This window comes from Aspergillus caelatus, assembly GCF_009193585.1.
Source record: "Aspergillus caelatus strain CBS 763.97 unplaced genomic scaffold BDV27scaffold_229, whole genome shotgun sequence".
Taxonomy (NCBI): Eukaryota; Fungi; Ascomycota; class Eurotiomycetes; order Eurotiales; family Aspergillaceae; genus Aspergillus; species Aspergillus caelatus.
Window position 1 is genome coordinate 8,026 of NW_022475492.1, and position 23,203 is coordinate 31,228.

General features: G+C 48.0%; 7 protein-coding genes and 1 non-coding gene across 8 annotated transcripts; 1 reads left to right on the forward strand and 7 right to left on the reverse strand.

The window, feature by feature from the left end:
* Positions 1-2,174: 2,174 nt before the first annotated feature.
* BDV27DRAFT_135094 (Ran GTPase-binding protein LOS1) lies at positions 2,175-6,414 on the forward strand. Its single transcript, XM_032068444.1, has 5 exons — positions 2,175-2,356; positions 2,582-4,154; positions 4,205-5,230; positions 5,288-5,739; positions 5,795-6,414. The coding sequence occupies exons 1-5, from the start codon at positions 2,345-2,347 to the stop codon at positions 5,819-5,821; spliced, it is 3,090 nt and encodes a 1,029-aa protein (XP_031923170.1). The 5' UTR covers positions 2,175-2,344; the 3' UTR covers positions 5,822-6,414.
* A 72-nt stretch (positions 6,415-6,486) lies between these two features.
* On the reverse strand, positions 6,487-8,765 carry BDV27DRAFT_45002 (xylulokinase). Its single transcript, XM_032076670.1, has 2 exons — positions 7,918-8,765; positions 6,487-7,824 (listed from the first exon to the last, which is right to left on the reverse strand). Exons 1-2 carry the CDS (start codon positions 8,410-8,412, stop codon positions 6,601-6,603), a joined length of 1,719 nt encoding a protein of 572 aa, XP_031923171.1. The 5' UTR covers positions 8,413-8,765; the 3' UTR covers positions 6,487-6,600.
* A 1,078-nt stretch (positions 8,766-9,843) lies between these two features.
* BDV27DRAFT_135097 (cation diffusion facilitator family transporter) lies at positions 9,844-12,191 on the reverse strand. The gene is made up of 2 exons (XM_032068445.1): positions 10,978-12,191; positions 9,844-10,912 (listed from the first exon to the last, which is right to left on the reverse strand). Exons 1-2 carry the CDS (start codon positions 11,807-11,809, stop codon positions 10,272-10,274), a joined length of 1,473 nt encoding a protein of 490 aa, XP_031923172.1. The 5' UTR covers positions 11,810-12,191; the 3' UTR covers positions 9,844-10,271.
* Positions 12,192-12,858: 667 nt separating this feature from the next.
* Positions 12,859-12,929, reverse strand: BDV27DRAFT_t189. The gene has a single exon. It is a non-coding gene; the product is annotated as a tRNA-His (tRNA).
* Positions 12,930-13,142: 213 nt separating this feature from the next.
* BDV27DRAFT_135100 (AP-1 complex subunit mu-like protein) lies at positions 13,143-15,427 on the reverse strand. Its single transcript, XM_032068446.1, has 7 exons — positions 15,367-15,427; positions 15,105-15,272; positions 14,899-15,027; positions 14,492-14,721; positions 13,944-14,433; positions 13,508-13,879; positions 13,143-13,423 (listed from the first exon to the last, which is right to left on the reverse strand). The coding sequence occupies exons 2-7, from the start codon at positions 15,141-15,143 to the stop codon at positions 13,343-13,345; spliced, it is 1,341 nt and encodes a 446-aa protein (XP_031923173.1). The 5' UTR covers positions 15,144-15,272; positions 15,367-15,427; the 3' UTR covers positions 13,143-13,342.
* Positions 15,428-16,380: 953 nt separating this feature from the next.
* On the reverse strand, positions 16,381-17,851 carry BDV27DRAFT_135105 (mitochondrial 54S ribosomal protein mL57). Its single transcript, XM_032068447.1, has 3 exons — positions 17,393-17,851; positions 17,091-17,320; positions 16,381-16,991 (listed from the first exon to the last, which is right to left on the reverse strand). The coding sequence occupies exons 1-3, from the start codon at positions 17,778-17,780 to the stop codon at positions 16,842-16,844; spliced, it is 768 nt and encodes a 255-aa protein (XP_031923174.1). The 5' UTR covers positions 17,781-17,851; the 3' UTR covers positions 16,381-16,841.
* Positions 17,852-20,532: 2,681 nt separating this feature from the next.
* BDV27DRAFT_168097 (uncharacterized protein) lies at positions 20,533-21,264 on the reverse strand (the record flags this gene model as incomplete). The annotated part of the gene is made up of 3 exons (XM_032074676.1): positions 20,533-20,774; positions 21,076-21,181; positions 21,226-21,264. 3 exons carry the CDS (start codon positions 21,262-21,264, stop codon positions 20,638-20,640), a joined length of 282 nt encoding a protein of 93 aa, XP_031923175.1. The 3' UTR covers positions 20,533-20,637.
* On the reverse strand, positions 21,191-22,471 carry BDV27DRAFT_135108 (succinate dehydrogenase cytochrome b560 subunit). Its single transcript, XM_032068448.1, has 3 exons — positions 22,377-22,471; positions 22,229-22,319; positions 21,191-22,063 (listed from the first exon to the last, which is right to left on the reverse strand). Exons 1-3 carry the CDS (start codon positions 22,414-22,416, stop codon positions 21,628-21,630), a joined length of 567 nt encoding a protein of 188 aa, XP_031923176.1. The 5' UTR covers positions 22,417-22,471; the 3' UTR covers positions 21,191-21,627.
* Between the last annotated feature and the right edge of the window lie 732 nt (positions 22,472-23,203).

A 23,203-nucleotide genomic window follows, 5' to 3' on the forward strand; every position in this document is an offset into this window, starting at 1 on the left:
AGTGGCAGCACACTTGACAGTTCCTAATCTGATTGCTTCAATGCCGTACCTGTCAGCAAAAAAACTTATTAGTTTTTGCCCAGAGTCCAAAATGAAAGGAATAACATATGATTCCGATCAGAAAATCGATAAGCAATCCGAGTTAATGGACGAACTATCTCCTCTCATTCGTTTGCCATTAATGGGAGAGAAACTTTCACAGCTGATTATGGCAGCAGAGCTATATAAAATGCTCCCTCCACGCTCCATATCATCTATGTCCCCATCTCGATCCTCTGAGCGACTCCACCTACGGTGACCTACCGTAAACAAACACTGTTTGGTGCAGGGATCTACATTGATGTGAACGTGCTTGAAGAAGTACAAAACCAAATGAACATCGCTGTTCAACCCTCAGTGGATACTTTGACCCTTGAATTTTTAGCGGCCAAAGCTGTAATGTGAGTCTTTAGAGCTCATCGTATCTCATGCTGGAGAAGGCGAGTGGACAAGTTTTCTTGCACGATATTGTGAATGGCTCGAAGTCCACTAATGTATACTTACCAATGAATCCTATGCTCAGGAGCTGACATCATACCAGCCCCGGGTGCTGCAAGCACTGCTTACCGACTTCTTACTTTTTTCGCGACAAATGAAGGACCCATTTGTGAGCTCTGGGCACATTTCTGGAATGGAGTTGACGGAAATCACTACATGACCAACATTGACGTGTGGCGGACGACACAAATGTAAAGCATTTGATTTTTTGTCTCGAAAGTCTCTAGTATTTGCAACCGGGGCTTCGGAGATTTTCAAGCTACAGTGGTTGAAAAGTTGATTAGCCAGAATGCCCCTTCAGTTTTGTAACCGTGCTTACCTTGATGGGCTTCAATTTATATACGGAGCTGACCCAGGCAGACGAACAAACTAATCCGGGAGAGGATATGGAAGACGCTAGTTAAGCGGCCACGAAACATTGCCAGGGAGGGTCACTTGGCACACAGTGACACATAATAGATAAGGAAAAACAAACTACGGAGGAGGCAGAGGATGACCACAGACATAGGAGGGTGTAGGAAGGGGAAGAATCGCCGTGGCATGCATGCGTTTTTGTTGCCCTGGCTTCGGGTGCAACGGTGATAGCAACAACTAGCAACGACGCTAAAGCGTCCAAGTTAAAATCAGTAGGTACACATCACGTCATTAACTACAAATCCACACCCGACTGGGGAACAACTACAAAAAGTTTGACCCTCGGTGGCCGAGGTGCGGACTTGATTGTTGATGTGGGCGGGGCATCTTTCCTTCATCAGTCACTGAAGACCATCCGGCTGGGGGGAATTATCCACTCGCAGGGCTTTTAGGCGGAGCTTCCAGTCCCGATATGCCCAGTTCGATGGATGGTCTGAGTTATCTATGTACCTCACGTGGATTGCTTCTGGGGACCAGAGTTCAGCTTCACGCCATGAATTCAGTCATTGACGAGAATGACATTAGGCCCATACTTGATGAAAAGGTGTTTAGTCTATTCAAGGTGAGAGAGGCATATGAGTATCTCGAGCAACAGAAACATTTTTCAAAAGTTGTTGTGAGAGTGTGTTAAGAACACAGGAACAGTTGAGGCCAACGGTAGGAGAGGTAGGTAGTTTGGGCATGATGGTTAAGTAGAAATAGAGCAATAAATTTAGTATTTTCAATTGGCCGTCTTGTGTTGTTAGCGTGATAGCGCCAACAAGGAATTACACATATCAGTAGATGTGTATGCTGCGGTGGATATCAGTGGCAATCTGTGATAGAACAAAACGGATAAAGAAAAGGTTAAGCTTCTCGAGACATAAAACGCCTTTAACCCAGAAGAGCTAAGGCATGCTGCCTGAATCTGCCGGCAGCCAAGAAGGGCCCTCGGGAAGCACGCGCCCCTTTCCCTTTTCGGCGGGTGACCAAGTTGGCAGCCGCACACAATGACATCCATGCCAAACTGTACCTCAAGTCATTTTTCCTTCTCCTGTTTCATCTACACAAAGTGACGTAGTCCGCCGACTGAGAGGTTTCTGAGTGTGTCTAGAAAGGATTCAACTCCTCCCTCATCCGTGGTCCGTCCGGTGAGCCCAATCGATCCATCGACAAATTTTTCGTTTACCCGACTAACTGGGTCTCTTCCACTAGTCTAAACCCCCCCCCCCCAAACCACCGATTGCTACTCCAACGCACTAGTCATGGTTCGATAAACGGCCCTCTCTGTGATATGACTCTCCGCCGCCATTGAATTTTAACCCAACTACATCGATTTAACCCCCCTTTGAACACCGTCATTCGATTTGCTTTCTGAGTCTACTGACTCTGAAGGCAGCTCGGCTGGTCGAAGATGGAAGAACAGGTATGGACTCCAATGCTGCACTGTTGTTCATTCAAATTATTTTTTTCTTTTTTTTTTTCTTACACTTTTTTATTTAAAAAGGGACACGAAAAAAAAAGTGTCCACCCCACCATTTACCCTCCCCTCCTCTCCCCTCATGCCCCTCCCTGCGCATGTTTGCATAAACAATTAATCTAAAAAGGCCTTTCATGATAAACTGAACCTAACATATTTGTAATCACATAGGTAGCGAATGCCATAGAAATCGCCTGGAACCCTTCCTCAGACCAAGCCCTCAAGGCGCAAGCCTTCGATTACCTGAACCAACTCCGTACCGATCCTTCGGGATGGCAAGTCTGCCTCGCCCTATTCACAAAGACTCCCCAGCACTCTGAGATCATACGACATGTAGCACTAGAGGTGGTAAACAGTGCCGCCCAGGCTGGGCTGATTGACCCTCAGGCTCTAGGATATGTCCGGGACGGCCTCATGAGCTATCTCCGTCAGGTCTATGGACAGGAGAATGCAAACCCAGATCCTCCCAATATTCAGAACAAAATCGCCCAGACGATCACCTTCCTCTTCTCAGCGCTCTACGGTAGCGGCTGGGAGTCCTTCTTCGATGATCTCTTGAGCCTAACATACAAGGGTGCCTCGAGCACGTCACCTGACAATATGCTGGGCATTGTATTTTACCTTCGAGTCGTCAATTCTATCCACGATGAAATCGGTGATGTTCTCGTGTCCAGATCTCGTACGGAACAGGATAGGGCAAATTCACTGAAGGACCTGATCCGAATGAGAGACATGCAAAAGATCGCAAGCTCATGGCAACAGATTTTGTCGGAATGGCGGGACGGCAACGATCTGATCGTAGAGATGTGTTTGAAGGCAGTTGGTTCCTGGGTTAACTGGATTGATATTAGCCTAGTGGTCAACCAGACAATGCTCGATCTCTTATTCCAGCAACTGGCCCGGGCACAGAAGGCGGAGCTCAGGGCGGGAGAGGAGAAGGTGCGGGATGCAGCCGTCGACGTTTTCACGGAAATCATCGGCAAAAAGATGAAGCCGGAGGATAAGATTGATATGATTATTTTCTTGAACCTGGACACCATCGTTTCTCAGCTCTCCAACAGCCCCCCTCTTTGTGAGAATAGGTTTACCTTCAAATACGATACGGATCTGGCCGAAACAGTTGCGAAGCTAGTCAATAGTACAGTGGTTGATGTTGTGCGGGCTTTGGAGCAGGAGAACATCTCTGCAGAATGCAGGGAGAAGGCCAATGGGCTATTGCAGGCCTTCCTTCCGCACATCCTCAGATACTTTTCCGATGAATACGACGAGGTCTGCTCGACCGTCATCCCCTGTGGTAGCGACCTTCTTCAATACTTGAGAAAGCTCTCCAAGACCGACCCTTCTCTTACCGCGCAGCATTCTCCAATCTTACTCCCTATCTTGAAGGCCATCATTGCCAAGATGCGATATGACGAGACCTCCTCATGGGGCGACGAGGATGACCAGACTGACGAGGCAGAGTTTCAGGAGCTCCGCAAGAGACTAGCCATTATGCAACAAACTGTCGCCACAGTGAACGAACAGCTCTACATAGACGCCGTCTCCGAGGTTGTCGCAACAACCTTTGAGAACCTACGGCAGTCGGGTGCGCAGTTAGACTGGCGTGATCTGGACCTTGCATTACATGAAATGTTCCTCTTTGGAGACATTGCTGTGAAGGCAGGCAGTCTCTACACCAAAAACCAACCCAACAATCAGGCAGCAGAGCGACTTATTGAGATGGTGGCAAGAATGGTAGAGTCCGGTAGGTATCACGTATCAAGGACCATGCGCGCCTCCTCTGACGATCTACAGACATTCGCTCCTTCACACATCCGGCGACCCAGTTACAGTACATGGAAATCTGTGTTCGTTACAGTTCATTCTTCCTGTACCACACTCATCTCATCCCCGGGGTCTTGGAAAGCTTCCTCCAACTTGTTCACCACCCCACGAAGAAGGTTAAAACCAGGTCCTGGTATCTTTTCCAGCGGTTAGTCAAGCAATTGAGAAGCCAGATCGGCAATGTTGCGGAAACAGTCGTCCAGGCCCTAGGCGATCTTTTGGTGATCCAGGCGGAAATTCCTACGGAAGGCGCTGACGGTGATGAAATGTCGTCGGAGGATCATGAAGGGTCCGCAGATGCCGTGTTCAACAGCCAGCTTTACCTATTCGAAGCCGTTGGCATTATCTGCTCCACCCCGACTATCCCTGCCGACAAGCAGGTCCTGTATGCGCAGTCGGTACTAAACCCTGTGTTCATGGACATGGAGAAAAACCTGGCACCGGCGAAGTCCAACGACGAGAAGGCTTTGTTACAAATACATCATGATATCATGGCCCTTGGGACACTGGCAAAGGGCTTCTCGGATTGGATGCCAGGAACAAGCTCACCAACCTCTCTGCCCGCGGCTGAGGTTTCTGAGGCATTCTTGCAAGTGTCCGAGGCTACTCTTGTCGCTCTTGAATCCCTTAAAACCTCTTTCAACATTAGGACAGCCGCCCGATTTGCCTTTTCCAGACTCATTGGTGTGCTTGGCTCTCGAATTCTCCCACAGCTCCCGAGATGGATCGATGGCCTACTAACCCAGACTTCTACTCGGGATGAAATGGCTCTTTTCTTGCGTCTGTTGGACCAAGTGATCTTCGGGTTCAAGGGCGAAATATATGCCATACTCGATGCACTATTGACGCCTTTCCTACAACGGGTGTTCGCCGGGATTGCCGATCCCACTACCGGTACCGACGACGAGATCCAACTTGCGGAGTTGAAACGGGAATACCTGAATTTCTTATTGGCGGTTTTGAACAATGACTTGGGTGCTGTGATCATCAGCGAAAGTGAGTTTTGGCCCTTCAGCCTGGAATTACAAACGATGCAGGGACTAACATAAGCAGGGAATCAACCCATGTTCGATACGGTCATCACAACCATCGAACACTTCGCCAAGGATGTCGAGGACTTTACCACTGCGAAGATGGCATTCTCAGTACTCTCCAAAATGGGCAGTTCCTGGGGCGGACCTGATATCGCACCGGAGGCGACAAATGGCACCGCCCAGCAGGCTGCTCTCCCCGGATTCGCACAGTTCATGATCAGCCGAATGTCGCCCTTGTGTTGGGCACTTCCCACCACCCCGTCCTTCAATCCCAAAGACGCACAGGCCAAGCAGGTTCTCGCCGAAGCTGGAGGATTGCAGCGCACCATCTATTGCAAGACCGGCATGGAGTATATCCAGTACCTTCGAGACCAAGAATTGCCCGGCATGGGAATGGGTGCCGAGCTCATAGAGGAGTTCTTGAACGCATTAGGCCGGCTAGACTTGAAGGGATTCCGGCAGTTCTTCCCGGTATGTGTTTCCAGGTAGCGGTTGACCTAAAACCTCCAGCTAACAACCACCACAGTCCTTTATCCAGCGATTGAGCGCATGATCCTTTTGCATTTCATATTCTTTCTTTTCCCTTATGCTCCTCGATCATTCTCACTGTTTTTCTTCCTCTTAGATTCCCCCACGGTTTGGTTTGATGACTGATGTTCTCATGTGATCCTTTGCACTGATAGCTCTGTCGCCGGCAATTCCTCTGTCATTTTCCCAGAAAAAAACAGAAAACTCAAGAAAAAGAAAAAAGAAAGGTATATAGTTCGCGATGCATATTTGCATAAAACAGGCGTTGATTACTGCCTTTATCACCAACAGAGTGAAGAAGAGAAAAACAAAAAGGACTTCCCAATATCCCATATAAAATAAATCATTAACAAAAAGGAAAGAAAGGGGAGTAATGGTCGAGGCAGCGGACAGGGATGGGGCCGGGGGTGTTGGTTGGTTGATTGATACCTATCGTCGGAGCTCAACAGATACCTTATGCAAGTCGGGAGGTTTGACTACTGTCTTGGCTTTCTACTTTCTATATGGAGGATGCATTTATGTGTAGACTTCAAGTTATTCATGAGAGATGATGCGGATGTTTCTAAGATAAGATACTTAGCAAATAGAAATGAAGGACACTGAGAATATATTATCATACTATTCATTCTTTTGGTTTATTTTATATATAACCGAACTATATAGGGTACTAACTGAATCCAGGGAAAAAAAAAAAAAAAAGGAAACCAATGCAAACCATCCAAGATTGCAGAGTCATTAAAGGCAATATTTTCATGAAGAGATCCATAAGACGCTTTTTCTATAAAGGAAGAGGAAAGAGAGACATCACCGCGCCTCACCCTCCTGTTTCAGAACCTGTAATTCCATCTTCTCGAAACCGTCAACGGCAGCCCCGTACCTCTCGAATACGCCCTTCTGATATCCATCTGCAATCTTCTCGATGAAATCTTCTTCCCTCCACCTCTGTCCAATGAGATCCTCAAACGTCTGTCCATTCTTCCTCTCCAAAGCCCAGACAGCCTTGTAGGCCGCTCCCAGCGCACAGGCATTATCGCCAATCTCTAGCTTATATACACCGTCACTTCCACCGAGGATCTCACCCGCTACCTTGGCAATCGCCTTATTCTTCGACCCACCACCGACAAGATACACCCGTCGTGGCTGAGCTGGCATACCCTGTCCAGGACTAGTGGTAAGACCGCGAGAGCGCAAGCGAAGGGAAAGGAACTGGCTCTCGACGATAGCACGAGCCTCATCGACAGGCTTGTTCCACCCACCATTCGTCTCATGCAGATTACCATCAGCAGGATTATAATCAAACCGCCACTGTCCAGCTCGCAGATTCGGGACGATCTCCGGCCGAGGGAAAAAGAGGCCCATCTTCATTGGATCAGAATCCTTCTTCTGGCCCATGGGCGCCGTTTCCAGTGTGGTCTTGTCGAAGTTAGCCCATGGGTCTTTGTCCCCGGCCATTCCTAGTTTATCGTTGATGGCATCGCGGATCTGTTCGCGGGCCAGGCCGCCGTTCTTGTAGCAGAGCATGAACATGTACAGGCCCGCTGTGGTAGGGTGGTTAAAGAAATGTGTGGCTGGGTCGGGCATGTAGTTGGGAGTGGACATGAGGAAGGTGGTGGAGGTGCCCAGGGAGACCATTGCGTCGGAGGGACGCAGTGGCAGAGCCAGGATGGTTGCTGGGTTGTCACCTGTTGCGGGGATGATTGTGCAGTCTGGGCTGAAGCCGTAGCGTTCTATGTAGTAGCGGTCGATTTGGCCTAGGTTGATGCCGCCGTCTTCGGGGACGGCACCGAGCTTGCGCTTGAGGTCTTCCACGCCGGAGGGCCCGGCACAGAGTTGCAGGAGCTTCTCGTCGTAGGCGCCTTGCTTGATGTTCCAAAGGTTCATGCCGCAGACGTCGGAGATGTCAAAAGGGGCGATGTGGCCCAGGAAAAGGGATGCGAGGAAGGAGGAGACGAGCGAGATTCGAGAGGTCTTTTTGTATACTTCTGGGTGTTTTCTCTGGAAGCGGAGGATCTGGGGGCCAGTAAATCTCTATCGAAGGGAAGGCCATCAGTATAGCTCTAGTCACTGGAATCTTCGGAAAGTAAAGAAAGGGAAAGAAGTAGAGGGCAGGCATCAACGTACATGGTGTGCCTTGCTTCCTGTAGCATATGCCAGCTTGTCCGCGCCGCCCAGGAAGGCATCAAACTCATCACACTCCTTCTGCGTACTGGAATCCTGCCAGTTGGGACTATAGGGATGGGAGAAAGCCCCGCTCAATTGGTCCTCCAGAGACTTGCCAGAGTCCAATTCTTTGAGAAGACGCTCCGCATCCTCTGCCCAGTATACACTGCCATGCTGTTGTCCAGCACCACTGATGCCCTTCACCCGGGCGAAATCCAAACCTTGCTTCTTCAGACCCTCGAGGACGCCATCCAGGGCCTGCAACCACAATGCCACAGGGGCATAGACCTCATGCTCAGCTTCATTGGTAATGACACCCTTTTTAATGGGAAAGCCGCGGGAGTCCGCATCGAAATCGAATTTGGAGACGTAGACGACTTTCAAGTCGGAATTGACGACTAGAGCTTTGAGCTGTTGGGTAGAAAGGTCGAAACCGATGTACAATGGGCCTTGCATTGTGGCAGTGATTGTCAAGTTATCTTTTCTATGTCGCTATGGCGCAATGGAGGTATTTAATTCATTAACTTCAGTTCAAGTGTGTGTGAAAGTTTGTGAACGATAGACGGTGAATATGCGGTGGGAGATGACGTCGATCAGTAGTCACACCGATGGGAGACAAAGAATAGAGAGAGAAAAGTTGAATAATGACGGGGAGCAACGAGGATAAAGAAAGAGAGAACGATGTTAAATAGTAAGGGTCCCACTGGCAAGCATAAAAATTGGGTCATTGAATGGGATCAGTCTTTTCTTTCGTCCATCTTCTATCGTATCTCCTATTGCGAACATTCCAATTCAACCCGCAATTTATCCCCCCCTTCGCCTTCCCACTTCGGCCACTTCAGAACCCACTTTTGCAATACATTTTGAATTTTTCTCCATTACAATCGAAAAATACCCCAGAGAACCAATCAATTACCCACTGCGTACTCCGTACTTTTGATTCCTGCAATCTTTTTGGCTTGTTCTCCAACCATTGAACCGCAATTGCACATCGTGATGTCAAAAGTAAAATAAAATAAAATAAAAAAGTTTCATCTGCAACTAGTACAATTTTTTGTAAATCATTTTTATTTATAGACCCACTCACCACCACCGGGAATTTACCCAATTTACCCGTTGAACGGTGAAAGGGCTCTGTTAAATTCGATCTTCCACACTAGACAGGGGGACCCTTATGACCGGTTGCTTACTTTCTGCTCTAGAAGTTAATTAATATTCGTCACGATCGAACGTCTAGAACGGCTTTTTATCCTAGTTCACGTGGACGCCGGGATTGTACCTCGTGAACAATCCAAGAACAGTCGAGAGCTGCTTGGCTAATTTTTCTAAAACAATTAGCCAGTTTGATAAGGGATTTGGGAGATTGTTGTTGTTTGTTGTTCTTTATTTCAAAATTTTCATGGAAAATTTAACTTTCAACATATTGTTTTCAGCTCTTGTTGAGTTGATTGGCTTATCGCATATATCTTTGTAAAGTCGGTCTACAATGGAAACGTCACCGCAATATCCAGGTTGGGAACCTATTCTCTAGCTATATCAGATCTTGAAATAGAAGCGTATGACCTGTCGTACACGTAATATGTACTTCTGCTGTCCTTGCCACTGCAAATAAGACTGATGATGGGGTCAGCATGATAGGTCTAGAGTACGCCACAAGAGGGTGTATCTTGCGACTTCAGGAAGAACTTGTATGTAATACACAATCCAACAGTGATATAAGCATGAGATAAGTAGTAGTCATCACATTGGTCACATGGTGGTGTCTGAACATGCTTAAAACATCCGTCCAATGGGATTTGCTCCGCGTACACTTGATGCAAGTGGCGGGATATACGGAAGGATCGATGGGCGTTACTTCCACTGATTTGCCCCACGAGAATACCGAAAGCTACTTCGACTGTAATGTACAATTAACATCTCCGAGGAGATCTGAATGGTACACAAGAAGCCCGCAGTACATGCTGTAGATTCTATTCAGCCAGTATATGTACATACTGTACATGGTTTGCCAGCCATGGCTGACGTCCTCCTCTATCGACTTCTTTTCTTCCCTATATCCAATCGTTTCTTCACGCCTGCCAGCTAGACCCAACCTCTGTGTGATCTAATTTTCACCAGCCACAATCTCCACCAGCAGATAAACAGGACATGGAGATATCATCTCCAATGGTGTATTCATGGGGTATCACATGATCCTTCGAGGTCCGATGTGCAAAACGGGGCACGAACTATGCAAACACACAACAAGAGCTTCAATAGGCTCGATACAAAGCAAAATATGCAAAATAATACAAAGCAAAAATAGAGATGTCTCCTTAACGCCTCTTGCGAACATCATGTTCGTGCACATCATGCCCATGATCATGCCCGTGCGCTTCACAGTCCGTGTCACCATCCTCCGGTTCCGGGTTGGCTTGGGATGCAACTTCAGCAGGGATGAACTCTTCGGAGAAATTCAGTTCTTCATGCTCGAGGGGGATAAATCGCACTTTGACTCGCTTAACGCCGCGGACGCCCGCTCCGATGGCTGTCCTGACAGTTTCCTCAATCTCCCGAGATCGATTGATGGGCCATGCGCCCGGCACTGCCAATTCAATATCCATGAGATAGTTCTGGCCAGATTTCATGCCCTGAATATCGCGTATCTTGATCGCACTGTTATCCTGCAATTTCGCGAGCGCCTTGGAAGCAGTCTTCTGCACCGATTCCTTGATCTCATCGTCCACGGCAGTATCGGCCAGCTCCAGAAGTGACGAGCATGTATTTCCCCATCCGGCTTTGATGACCATCAACGAGATAAGGAGTCCACCCACAGGATCCAACCAGGAAGCGTCTTTAAACAAGTACGTGCCGCCAATGGTGAATAGAGCGACAATGCTGGTGAGGGAATCAATGCGATGGTGGATAGCATTCGAGGCTAAAACAGACGACTTGCGCTCATTGGCGACTTTCATGGCTTTTGCATTACACAATAACCGTTAGCTCTCGGGTAAGATTGAAGGGCAACCCGAAGGTACTCACTTGCGTGGTACAGCCATTCCTTTACCACAATGGACCCAGCGGCCAACCACGCGGCATGAATGCTGGGGCCAAGAACGTCGATTCCGTGACTATGCGAATGGCCGTGTCCCAAGTGAGAGATCGCCTCCGCCGCCTGGGGGTAGAACTGGTCTAACAGAACTTGACCGGAATTCAGGCCCATAAACACGCCTCCGCAGAGCAATAGCCCACTCACGCCCAACGCACCAATGCTCTCAATCTTTCCGTAGCCGTTTGGGAACCTTTCAGACGGGGGCTTGAGCGACCAGGCGACTGTCCCCAGCGTGAGGATGTCCGAGACGAGATCTGTAAGGGCGTGGTAGGCGTCGGCGATCAAAGCTTGCGAGTGGAAGACGTAACCTCCGATAAATTTGCCAATTGCCATTGCAAGATTGGCGACCAGGCCGATCCGCGTAATCCGAACGCCGGCGTCGTTCTTGTTTGTAGAAGTCAGGTACACATTGCCGCCGTGGTGGTGATGATGGTGATGGTGACCGCCGTGGCCACCATGGCTTCTGGTTTGCGTCGCCATCAGATGTAGGGGTGTGTTAATAGTAGACGTGGTGGTTAAGGAAGGGAGTGGGACGCGAGAAGCATTGACGGAGTTGAAAGGGATGAGGGATCTGGCGGAGTTCTTATGGCGCGAGGAAAACGAGGTTGCCGACGTGCGCAGAACACGCAGCTGAGGTCGAAAAGGTAGAACAAAGCCGGAACGCCCTACTCGAAACCTACCTATGGAACAACGGAGGTTGGATGGGGATCCGGGCGTTGGTGATGGATGGGCCCTCCACCGCAGGGGGTGCGTCAGCGGCATCAGGCCGGGTACGTAAGTCCAATTCAGTACTAATTGTTAATAGTGGCAGTTAAATAGTGTAGGTCAACAAAGACCGCCAAAGCCAGGACACTATATTTTTTGTAACCGTGGTGTGGCGTGCCCATAGTTTGGCCCGAGAAGAAGGAAATGAGAGAAATCGATCACTTTCTAACTATAATGACGTTCCTTCCATCCTGTCGTGTGCTTCAACGCCAACCATTGTAATCCGGTCCGGCAGATACAATCCCGATATGTGCTGACGACTCTCCGCCTCCGAACTGCGGCGTTCTGGACTCCACTGCCCTATGATGGGGGCTCCATTACTATTCCTTACGCCTGGCAATGGCTGACTCTTGTCATAAAAAACACTACCGCAAAAGCCAATAATTCCTCTCTAATTGTCATCTTCTAATTTCAGGGTCTAGTTAGGTACTCAAAGAAATTAAATTAAGATTAACAAATCATCTCCTCTCTCAGTCGCCAATGCCTCTCTGTCTCACATAATAGGCTGATTTCTTTCCGTTCTCGTGATCAATCTTATCAATCTATACACAGTAGAAACCGTTTCACTCCGTAAATCCGACATCCAGAAATAACTTTTCTCTCCTGTCAATGCTTCTGTCAAGAGTGCATGAAATAAGAAACAACCTAAAGCTAAACACACATACCCAAGCAAATCTTGGCTTCTACAATACCCAACGGCCATACAGTTCATTACGTGGACGGCTCCGTCCGCCAAGATATATAGCGACGCAACTACCCCATATACCAAGCTACCAATGTTTCGAAATGGAGATTTCTTGGCCCTTTATCTTGACATAGCGTACGTATACAAGATCATGTTGATCATTGCAGCTGAAGAGGAATTCTTTAGTTCCGCTTAGTCATTAAAAGTTAAAATTCAGAGACACATGGAGCCACAAAATTAGAACCATGGTCATAGGCACCGGGTGAGTCCTGTTTCAGAACGGCTCAACGGCCGAGAATAAATAGGACAGCTGAAAAGAAGGGCTTAGCAAAAAGTTTGCTTAAAAAGAAAGAAAGTTAAGTGGTGCTTCCCGGAATCGAACCGGGGCTGGCACGGCCACAACGTAACGTCCTACCACTAGACCAAAGCACCTTGTTTCTATATTTAGAACACAAACTTTTGACTACATAAGCCAGAGCCACAACTGATGCACCCTTTCGGCGAGATACATACAGCGCACGGAGTACAGCTCTGGTGTACTAGACGGAAAGATTTTGGGTAAACATGATAGGCTGAAACTTGTGGTTTCCTACTGTTACATTCGAGTCAATAAGAGTTCAGTGACTTAAATTATCGAGGGCTTATAGAATGTATGCAGCATACTCAACTTTGACCAGGGTCATACACTACAGGTATGTCAGGACAAGCCCAGCGCACTGTGGTGATTCTACCACCCCCACCGATCTATGGCCGCCTTGGCTCAATCTGCAGTTCAAGGGACAGATGTCTAATGCTAGAAACTGAAAGGTAAAGAAAAATCTATTGACACTATTAAACGCTTTAAATCATTGTACATCTGGCATACGGACCGCAATGTCGCCTGACTGCGTAATATAACGGACCCAGGGTAGGGAGGGGTATTGGAGCTGTGACATGACTATTAGTCGTGGACTCATCGTTGGTATATAAGACGAAGCATAGCACGCCAGAAGTAGAATGAAAAAACATACCTTAGGTTCAGTAATCTTCAAGTACCGTACTTGAATACCACTTGTAGTGAAGTAAGGAATTTCGAATTTGACGTTAATGGGCCGTTTGGCCTTGCCGCCTCCAGTGCCGCCCATGCTGCCTCCGAAACCTCCAGTCATACCACCTCCATGCTCATCATCTCCCTTGACGGATGGGAGACCCAGCTCAGCGCGCATCAGGAACTCCTTTCCACCACCGAACTGCTTGATTTTCCAGATAATAGCGGACTTTTCTGGCGCATAGTGAACCGTTCCAATGTTCGTTCGGAAGCGCGGTGAGTCTGCATCCTCTGGTACAGGCACAAGGATCTCCACATTATTGGCCGTGCTGCGGCGCTTGAACTGTGCTTTGGCCTACAGAGAATAGGAAGATTAGTTCATAGTCGACCCAAGTGTTCAATGCTGCCAGCTCACTTACCTTCAACATATACTCCATCCGAGAGCCTGAGTGCGACTCCACAAGACATTCGACCCAGATAAGGGGCTTCACTTGTGTGTTTAGACGATAGCTCATAAGCTCAAACTCTCCATCCGGGGGGATAAAACTGATCGTTCGATCATTCTCGAACCTCGAAAGTCGAACACATTGATGGAATTTGACGTCCTCCATCTCGACAGCCTTGCCTCTTGTGGCACGGCCCGTCGTCTCGAACATAACCTTGTCATTCAGACCCAAACGAAGTTCTGGCATACCACTTAGGTAACACTTCATCTTGATAGCACCCAGAATCTCAGATCGCAGGACGTTTCCAGACGCAGATACGAGGAGATTCAGAGATTCGACAACATCAAGGAATACTTCGTTCTTCCGGTAGCGAATGCCTTCACTTCGCCAGGAGACCGCATTGGTGACGGCAATAGGAGGACGTGCCTGAACTTCAAGCTTATGTGACTCTTGTGTGATGTACCTGATACCATATGAGCAACATTGCCTTTAGTTATGTTCTGCCACAGTTGTCGTCTTACTCTTGCAATATCTTGCTCTCCGTAGTTTGTGGGTATCCGAAATCCATCATCTCATCGAGCAACTCATAGATGATGACGAAATTGTCGCGAATACTCTCTTCCTCCAAGACTTTGAAGTACTCCGTGAAGACCTCCACAATTTTGTGGAGGAAGAGAAGGATTTCGGTCGCATTAGTGTTCTTCTTTGTCAACGCGAGGATGTAAAGGTTGCTGTGGCGGATATAGAGATACTAGATACCCCACGTTTTATCAGTAAGTTGAGGAGGAAAGGCTATTGGCTACCTGGTCCCAAGATGAGGTGTCGCAGTAGAGGCGGCAAGCTATAGGGGATGAAGAGAAGGAAAGCGGGCTGCGGGGACGGGCGGGGAGCAGGTGCGAAAACCAATGCGATTGCGGGCAAAACATACATTGATTCCTTCATGAGAGAAGCATGGCGGTACGGCGGAGCTTTCTTCTTCTGCGTCACTGAGGAGGATAGGAAATTTCTCAACTGCGGACATGGGAATGTCTCCGCGGTAGTTTCGGGCTAGAAGGGTCTATTTGACGGTGAGCGCAAGAATTCATGGTGGGTATAGCGGTCATTGAAAAGAGATACCGCCAAGCATCTACTTACCTTGCCCTTCAAATCTAAAAAGAAGATAGCCGACGCCATCGCGGAGGGTTGGAGATCGTGTGGGAGTCGTGAAAGTAAGGGTGAATGTCAATAGGGCAGCAAGGAATCGGCGGGAGGCTCCTGACTTAGTTCAACGGTAAGAGGCCAACGAAACACTAGCTGGACATTCTGCGATGGAATGGGTTACGTCGCAATCAGCATCAATCCAACAATGGATAACAGCATAATTTTCAAATTAAGTACTACCAGGGGAGAAACTCACAGGAAGAAATATGGAATTAAAGACTGGCCTGGCAGCGTCAGTGTGTAGGACGAGGCTCTCTATCTCCTTTACACATTCAGCTCATTTCCGTTCCACTATATTGAGTACTGCCACGCAATATACCACCCGCCGCCCCTCTGACCGCCTGCTTAATGCCTGCTACCAAGAAATAGTATAAGAACTTGCGATGAAGACGCCCACCATACAAACTGTATAGTTCGCTCTACAATAAGCTTGACCGGACTGGGACATTGATGATCATTCCAATTACTATGACGAGTCTGAGAAGTAGTAAATAAATGACATCGAGTTCCATCAAACATTATCTTGAGTCGTCCCATCAACAATCTTCTCGTTGTTCCATTAGTTAAAATCAGACCACCATTGCGTGAAAGAGTTGCTTGTACGGGGTACAATCGCGGCATATAGCCCATAAAGGGCTTTATGAACCCCATAGTCTATAAGAAAAGCCTTGAATCGAATACGGATCTTCCTATGATCTTCCCATCTGCGTCGGGCTGGTGCCTGTACGGCTCTTCCTGAAGCACGCGATAGGTTGGCCAATTCAATTGCTGGGCCATGTTCTGCTCAGCTATCTGGCTGAAGGCTCACAAAGATCGATCAGCCTCACTCAGGTCTTTGAGCTCACTCAGTATGCGCTTCTGTAAGCGCAATATGTTTACAGGTAGTCTCAGCAGACTCCGGCTGACTGTCGATCCTCAAGCCGAGATTTCTCCAGGTGTCTCATAGACAATAGAAAGCAGAGCAATCTTCTTTATTAAGACCTCCACGAAATTGTGAAATGTGTAGCAAGCAGAGTCTGCATAGCTCGGTGGTATATCATAAAGAAGAAAGCCAAGCCTATCCAGCTTTAGCGGGCTCAAGAGGGCTCAGCTGTATTCGCACCATTCCTGATCGGGCTAGTGTACTTTTCGCACTAGAGTATTTCTTCCGCAATTTCTTTCCCTCTTCTCACTTTTTTTTCTTCTTTTATCCCAACGCTCCCAATAGACAGTGCAAGGCAGTACAAATTACGTTCTGTGATTTCTGGGGTTATCGTACATTCTGTATGATGGTCCCAGTTTTTCATTGCTGACTTGCGATACAGCGGCGCGAAGACTATGCATCGTAAAGAGGGTTCCATAAGAGCTGGCCGCGTATTTTACTCTGTTACTCGGGCGGTGTCAGAGGAACCGGACATACCTATTATTAATAAACAATTCTATTCTCATAGTGTTTTGCGCGTTCTCTTAACACGTTCCACAAGAGAGGGCCCGTCAGAGGAGAGGATCCTTCCGGGTGGTATTCGAAAATCAATATAAGACATGGTCGTAGTAAAAGTACATATATGGTGGATGACCAGAACCCCCAACACATACAGAGAACATCCAAGATATAAAAAAAGACAAGAAAGCGAAAAGGAGATAACGCCTCGAAATGCTCCTGCGGCCATTTCCCAACAATGATATCCCGACTTAAGCCTTGAATCCCAAAGGTTCTAATATCCGCTCGCGTGTCACCTTGTTGGCAACGAGACCACCCTTCTCCAGGGAGATGGCACCGACAATCGCATACATCGTGTGGGCAAGAACAAGTTCGATTCCGGAGCTCGCAAGGTTGTTAGGCTGGGCATCGGTAATTGTTAGCAAGGTACAGTATAGCCATTTGCAGTGAAAGCAGTATGCTGCAAAACCATAGAAAAGAAGGATATCCCATTATCTTACCTTCCGAGGACTCCATCTCAGGACCTTCTGCAGCTCATACTTCTGCGCAACCTCCGCAATTTGTGCTTTGCCTACCAAGAAATTCTTGTTACGGGTGAGGTTCTCCAGGCCATCCAATGCCGGGTGCGTGAAGGGCACACGGTCAAACGCATCGGGGGTAGCAGTGGATGCCGCACTTCCGGGGCTCTGCACCATGGCCAGAGAAGCCTGTAACTCAACGATCCGTCGTCCTAAAGTGCAATTGCCGGTTAGCCCTGTGCATCTCGCGAATCGCAGAAGCGCATCCTCAGACTCCTACACACCTAAGAAAGCCAGACGGTCGTTGAATCCTCTTCGACCCTGATCGAAACTCTTGTGCGTCACGGCCAGCCATTTGGTTTCGTCCGAGAGGAGCTTGTCACCATCATTGCCTAGCATGCGGATGTAGAATTCGTCAAGGACCTTCGGATCGGCGTTGACAGGGTATTCACGTCTCTTGGTATTCAATCGCAGGCTGAAGGGGGCTTTTGCAAGGGGAGGGGTATAGGACCATCGAGGCTTGTCTGCATAATCGACCGGTGTCTGCTCGGTGGATGTCGACAGACCACGACGGAGGAGGGAGGCGGATCCAATCGTGCTAGGACAAACGATAGTACGGCATGCGGAACAGGCGATGGTCCTGGCCGCCCGAGTTGGTAGCATTGAAGCCATTGTGTGGGTCGAAGAGCTGAAATCCGCAGATGTGGGAGAAACGGAGGCAATTCACCTGTCCGGGCTTTTCACAGCGGCCGCGATGGAATTCGAATGATGGGTTGGAAAGATTTCGGAGATGCGGCGCTAGTCCCTTTTGGGATAGTGCAACCCGGCCGATGTATTCCGTCTATACAGTATAAACAATAGTAGAAAGAAAAGCAAATCCTATTCATTCCTTGAGGGAAGGCCTATTGAATTCTGTATCACAATAAGGGCCTAGACTTCCCCTTCAGTCGTCGGGCTGAGCCACCTCTGTTGATCTAGTACCAGAGGAAACTCCCCCCCCAACATCATATCAATCTTGGGAGATCACATCAGCCAGTAAACAATCCAATGGCAGGCCACGAAAGGCAACACGGACCATATTAGCCCTGTGTACAGGTCTACAATAGCAAAAGTATCATGTATATATATCATGATGAAGTATAAGGGATGATATAAGGAATTTCATTGCGACCCTATCAGATACCTACTACCAAATAACAAATGCCTTGCCCGAGCGGCATTTGAAACTGTGAAATCCAGCAACTTACGTGGAGTTCTAAGAGAGGTTATAGAAACTCCCTTTTTTAATCTTGTAAAAAAAAAAAAGTCAGTTGCAGCTTACACAAAATCAACGATGATATGTCTTTTTTACCACCCAGACTTACCTAGTGGCTTCACTCAAGCCGCATGGGCCGCTACTGACCGGTTTCACAAAATGCTCGAACAGTGATGCTAGCTTGTTGGCCACTTTCCGGTGGGTATTGTCCCTTTGTAAGACAAGGTATATTCAACGGTCCAGAATCAGAACAGTCAGCGTTCCAGCTTCACTTAAAGTCCCTAGCGACGCTTCTCTCCTTTCCGTGAAACCCGGCAGTAGCAGTAAGGAGGTGGATGGTCATCAGCAGCAGCTTAGCTATATCGCTTTCTCTATCAGATGTATGATCCTTTTGCTGTTGTGTAGAGCATTTTGTATTATAAATCTCCGTGTACACGTAATTGGCGGTAAGCATTGGGTGTGCTCTCCCGACCTAGCTCTATTAAGGTGACACCGAGTCAGGGGCCCATGGCTGGCGCCACTCTCGTTGACATAAGTCGACTGAACTGCCATACTTTCTAAGAAGTCCGAATTCATTCAAAGATGCCTAGAACATGTTCTAGTTCACTGGGTGAGCTGAACGAAAGCATTGAGGAAAATGGTGCATAACAGATAAAAAGAGTGCGAGATAGGCGAGCCTAAAACAATAACTTGTCGATGGATTCCTGCAACGAGAATATTTCTTGTGGAATCTGTCGTTCAGACCTTTAATTTACCGGGCGAGTGTGCCTTCTAACGACTTCCTGCTCCAGGTTAGGAACAATACTCCACGTTGATGCAGTACAGAGACAATATGCCGTGGACAGAGCGGAGTAGGCTTCGTCCTGGCTTGAAGGTATAACCTATCGAGGCCCCTTCGTCTGTGGACAGTTATTTAATATATCGAAGAAATACCGGTGTGGTAGCGCTTGCCGCGGGATATGTTCTCTTCCAGAGTTTTCTGCGAATATAGGAAGTAATAGGCACTCAAAGCCTGGGGTATGGGACATTATTGGAGAATTGCGTGTCTTTCCTATGTTTAGTGCGACGACGACAACCTGGAGATCGTCCACGTGTTGCATGCTGTGGGGTTCTTCCTATATTATGGGGCCTGTGTTGCGTGAGGGACTGTTTCCGTACCTGCTAGTAGGCTTCTTCGTTGTTTGCTTTCATAAACTGCATCCTCGGACATAGTCGCTAGGGGCGCCAGGCCTATTAAATTATTACATTGATTGGCAAGACCAGAAACCCCCTTTGCTCCTCGAAAATAATAATAACAAATAAACAAATAAATAAAGTCGATGGCGATGGGACACCGGTAGCGTTAGACAAAAGACTTGTTGCGTAATTACCGTTAGACATTTGATTCGAGAGAACTTAGGATCTAGAAGCCTAGGCGTTCGTTTTACATTCGGCGTCGCCAGTATCTTGCCTCTTCATTGTTTGCTTTAACCAAACAGTTTGGAAAGGTTGGCTGGAAATTCGATTATGCTGTATACATTTACTGTCAAACGCACCTGAGCTCATTGAGGGAATCGGTGTCGTGGTTGGTATCCATAGCCCTCATTGAGATTACCGATGTAATCAGAAAGGGTGCTTTTACCTTTTTGGACCTTCATATATCAGGTCTCGTAGCCAGCGCCTCCCGTTGGCTGCTCTGTAAGTAGATAATCCTCTGGTTGGCCAACGAGAACATGCATTTAACAACGCATCTATCGAAGTACGCCAAAGACCAGTCTCGCATCTTTCCTCAGGCAGCACCAACCAAGACTGGACAGGCAGCTTGGAGTAATCAAGGTAGCCGAAGAAACGGTCTGTTTCCAGACAATACAGTGCCGTAGAACCTGTTTGGCCTAGTTTTCCGTTACCAAGAACCAACCCGCAGCAAAGGCCGGAGGCCATCGGTGTTTTGTACACCGTCTAACGTCTTATACATTAGCCTTCCACCGGGCCCTTGCAGGAGCAGCCGACGAAAGATCTGAATCCATTTGCGAAGACCATTGTGAGAGTGTCGGAAGTGTCAGATCCACGCGGCCATTTCCCGTTGCTCGGACGTTTAAAGCAGGATGGCGGTGTACAGTTTGCTTAGAAGAAGCCGCCAGTCGGAAAATGACCTGAAGAGCTGGAGCTATTAAACGATGAGTGATAGCCGGGTATTGGGAGAAATTCTTTTACGGTTCAGGAAATGAACATCAAAGTATTCAGACACTTACTTCAATAGATCTCTTGTGAAAGGAGCGAAGACACTTTGGCCTCTCACACGACAGCGGGCTTCCTTATCTTCTCGTATCTCTTGGGCAACTTCGAGCCAGTTGATAAACAACCTGTGCTGATAATGTTGGCTACCTCATGTAACATGGCATATCGGGACACCGACACCATTTTCAGCTTCTCTTTGAGACATAAGCAGTCGAAACAGTGTCTCAGAAGTATTGTCGATATCACATTGAGTGATTTCTCCGTCCAAGATCCACCTTCACCACCACCGTATCCACCTAACCCGCCACCGAGTCCTGCATAATTTGGGATCTTTTTTTCTCGGACAAGAATATCATTCTTGGTATGAATTGACGCAGTGGGTGAGTTTCAAACGCTCCTTTCATGGGCGGGACGTGTCATGACTCGAAAGACAGCACGCACAAGACTGTCCATTGCATATCTAATATCAGCCCTGATGCTCATAGAAACGCTGACTATTGCGGTGTAGAATACCAAAGAGTTTCAGAAGGCACTTGTTCAATGATGATACCAGACGGGGTTTCATGGGAATGAATGTATATGCGTTCCGGCGGGGAAACGACTGGCAGGGTATGCCTCAAGATTGGAAAGAGACTTGCATTGAACAATGTACAGGGCTGTCTGGAAAGCGGGACTGGGAAGCATAATTTAGAAAACAAGCCTGAACATAACATATGTCAAACTTATAATTCACACAAGTCTTATCTACATCCATGTTAGATACATTGCGATAGAGCGGTAGAAATTCTTCAAAGAAAGCAAAACAGGGAAACGGCATCTTAAATCCAACATTGGTCCTCCTAAACTATTCCCTCTCTGTTTGCTGTTCACCTGTTCGTGCCTGCAATCTTTCGATGATCTACGTCCCCAAGCCCAGAATCAGGGGGGTCTGAAAAAAGAATAATCATGAAATTCAAAAATCAGCCTAGATTGACTGGTATAAGATATAATGCACAGAAAACAGTTTTAGTGAAACAAGATCAGCTTAATAGGTATGACACAAGAAAATCACAGGAAAGCGAGAGCAAGGGCACTGAGGACGCTCAGGCCCACCACAGTCCAACCAGACTTGATGACCTGCTGGTTGGTGATTCCCCTACCAAGATCCCAGACCAAGTGACGGACTCCGTTAAAGCAGTGGTAGGTGAAGGGAAGAGCCATAACACCCTTGAGAAGGACCTTGGCAACAATGGGAAGGGCAGCGAAAGCAGCGGCCACGGAGGCCGACTCCAGATGCCAGCCAAGCAACGGCGAGGCAAGGTATGCAGTCGCGTAAAGATACAGTGAGCCAGAAAGAGCGAATCCGGTAATACGGTGGAAACTACTGCCGATCCAAGTGATCTGAGGGCGGTAGATGGAAAGGTGAGGGGCAACGGGACGGTTCAGACGCTGCTGCGCAAGGATCTTGGTGGGGTCAGAGGTGTTCGAGGTAGTTGCAGCTTGTCTGGTTGTCTAAATTAGCATTTATATACCATTGATTGTCGTACATATGCCTCGTCATCCGAACGCCTGGTAAAATCGGATTTCCATGACGTAGCAACCCATGAAACCTCCACAGCAGAGGCTGTCGCAAAGCGACAGAGGTAAACCAAAGAAATACACTACTCACCTGGTCTGCATAAAGCGTCCCATAGCGACAGCAGCTGGGGTTGCGGAGTTCATCAAAGACCAGCGCATGGCATAGGGCTGCTGGACGGCAACTGTAACAAGTTAGTGATGCTCAATTTAAACATACAGTACCCAAAGGGGGCACATACGCCGCCGCAGCGATTGCTGAGCAACCTTCTGAGAAATCATGATGTGTTTTGAGGACCCGTTCAACGGTGCAGAGCTGATAATCCAGACAAGTAGCCGTCGTCGTCGTCCAGGAAGAAAGACGCCTCGAACTCCCGACTCTCGTAACGCTTCGGAATCACGGGACGGACAACCTCGGGCTAGGTTCCAGTCACGGGACTAGCGGCTGTTTTGAAGAATCGGCGAATCAGAAGAGCTGGATTACCACCCGGAAGATTCTTCTTCCATTCCACCTCCGCTTACCGATTCCGGGTTTTCTCTCATGTGTGTGCTTTTTTTTTTTTCTCTTTCTTCCTTTCTTCTTTTCTTCTCCCAAGGGTCTCAGCCCACGTTGTCTACCACAATTGTTTGGGATGATGTTGACGTGCTAAGCAAAGCCTCACTGGTTTCGGCATTCTGTCGCGACCGCCGAGGTTTATAAGATCCTGAGAAGGAGTTCTGTCCCGTCGTTAATCGCCCATTCTTCTCTTTCCATGAGATGGCTGGGTTTCATATCAGGGTTACAAATCATCATAAGTATATCAATGAGCAAGTCACTACAAAGTAGGCGTGTAGGACGGGCCTGTAGTTCCAGTAAAGTGCCAGGAAAGCACTACAAGAAACCTTCTACGCGAAGTTTGCTGTGTCAAACCTGGGTGAATTTGAGTGTACGTGCGGAGTATACTCCTTAGGGCGGCCATCACTGAGAATCCGTGGTGGCCAGTTCGAGACCCGTGAATACATCTCCGGTCTTAATACTCCGTTCTCTGTTATATACAACTCAGCCAGACAGCTTTACCTGCCAACACCG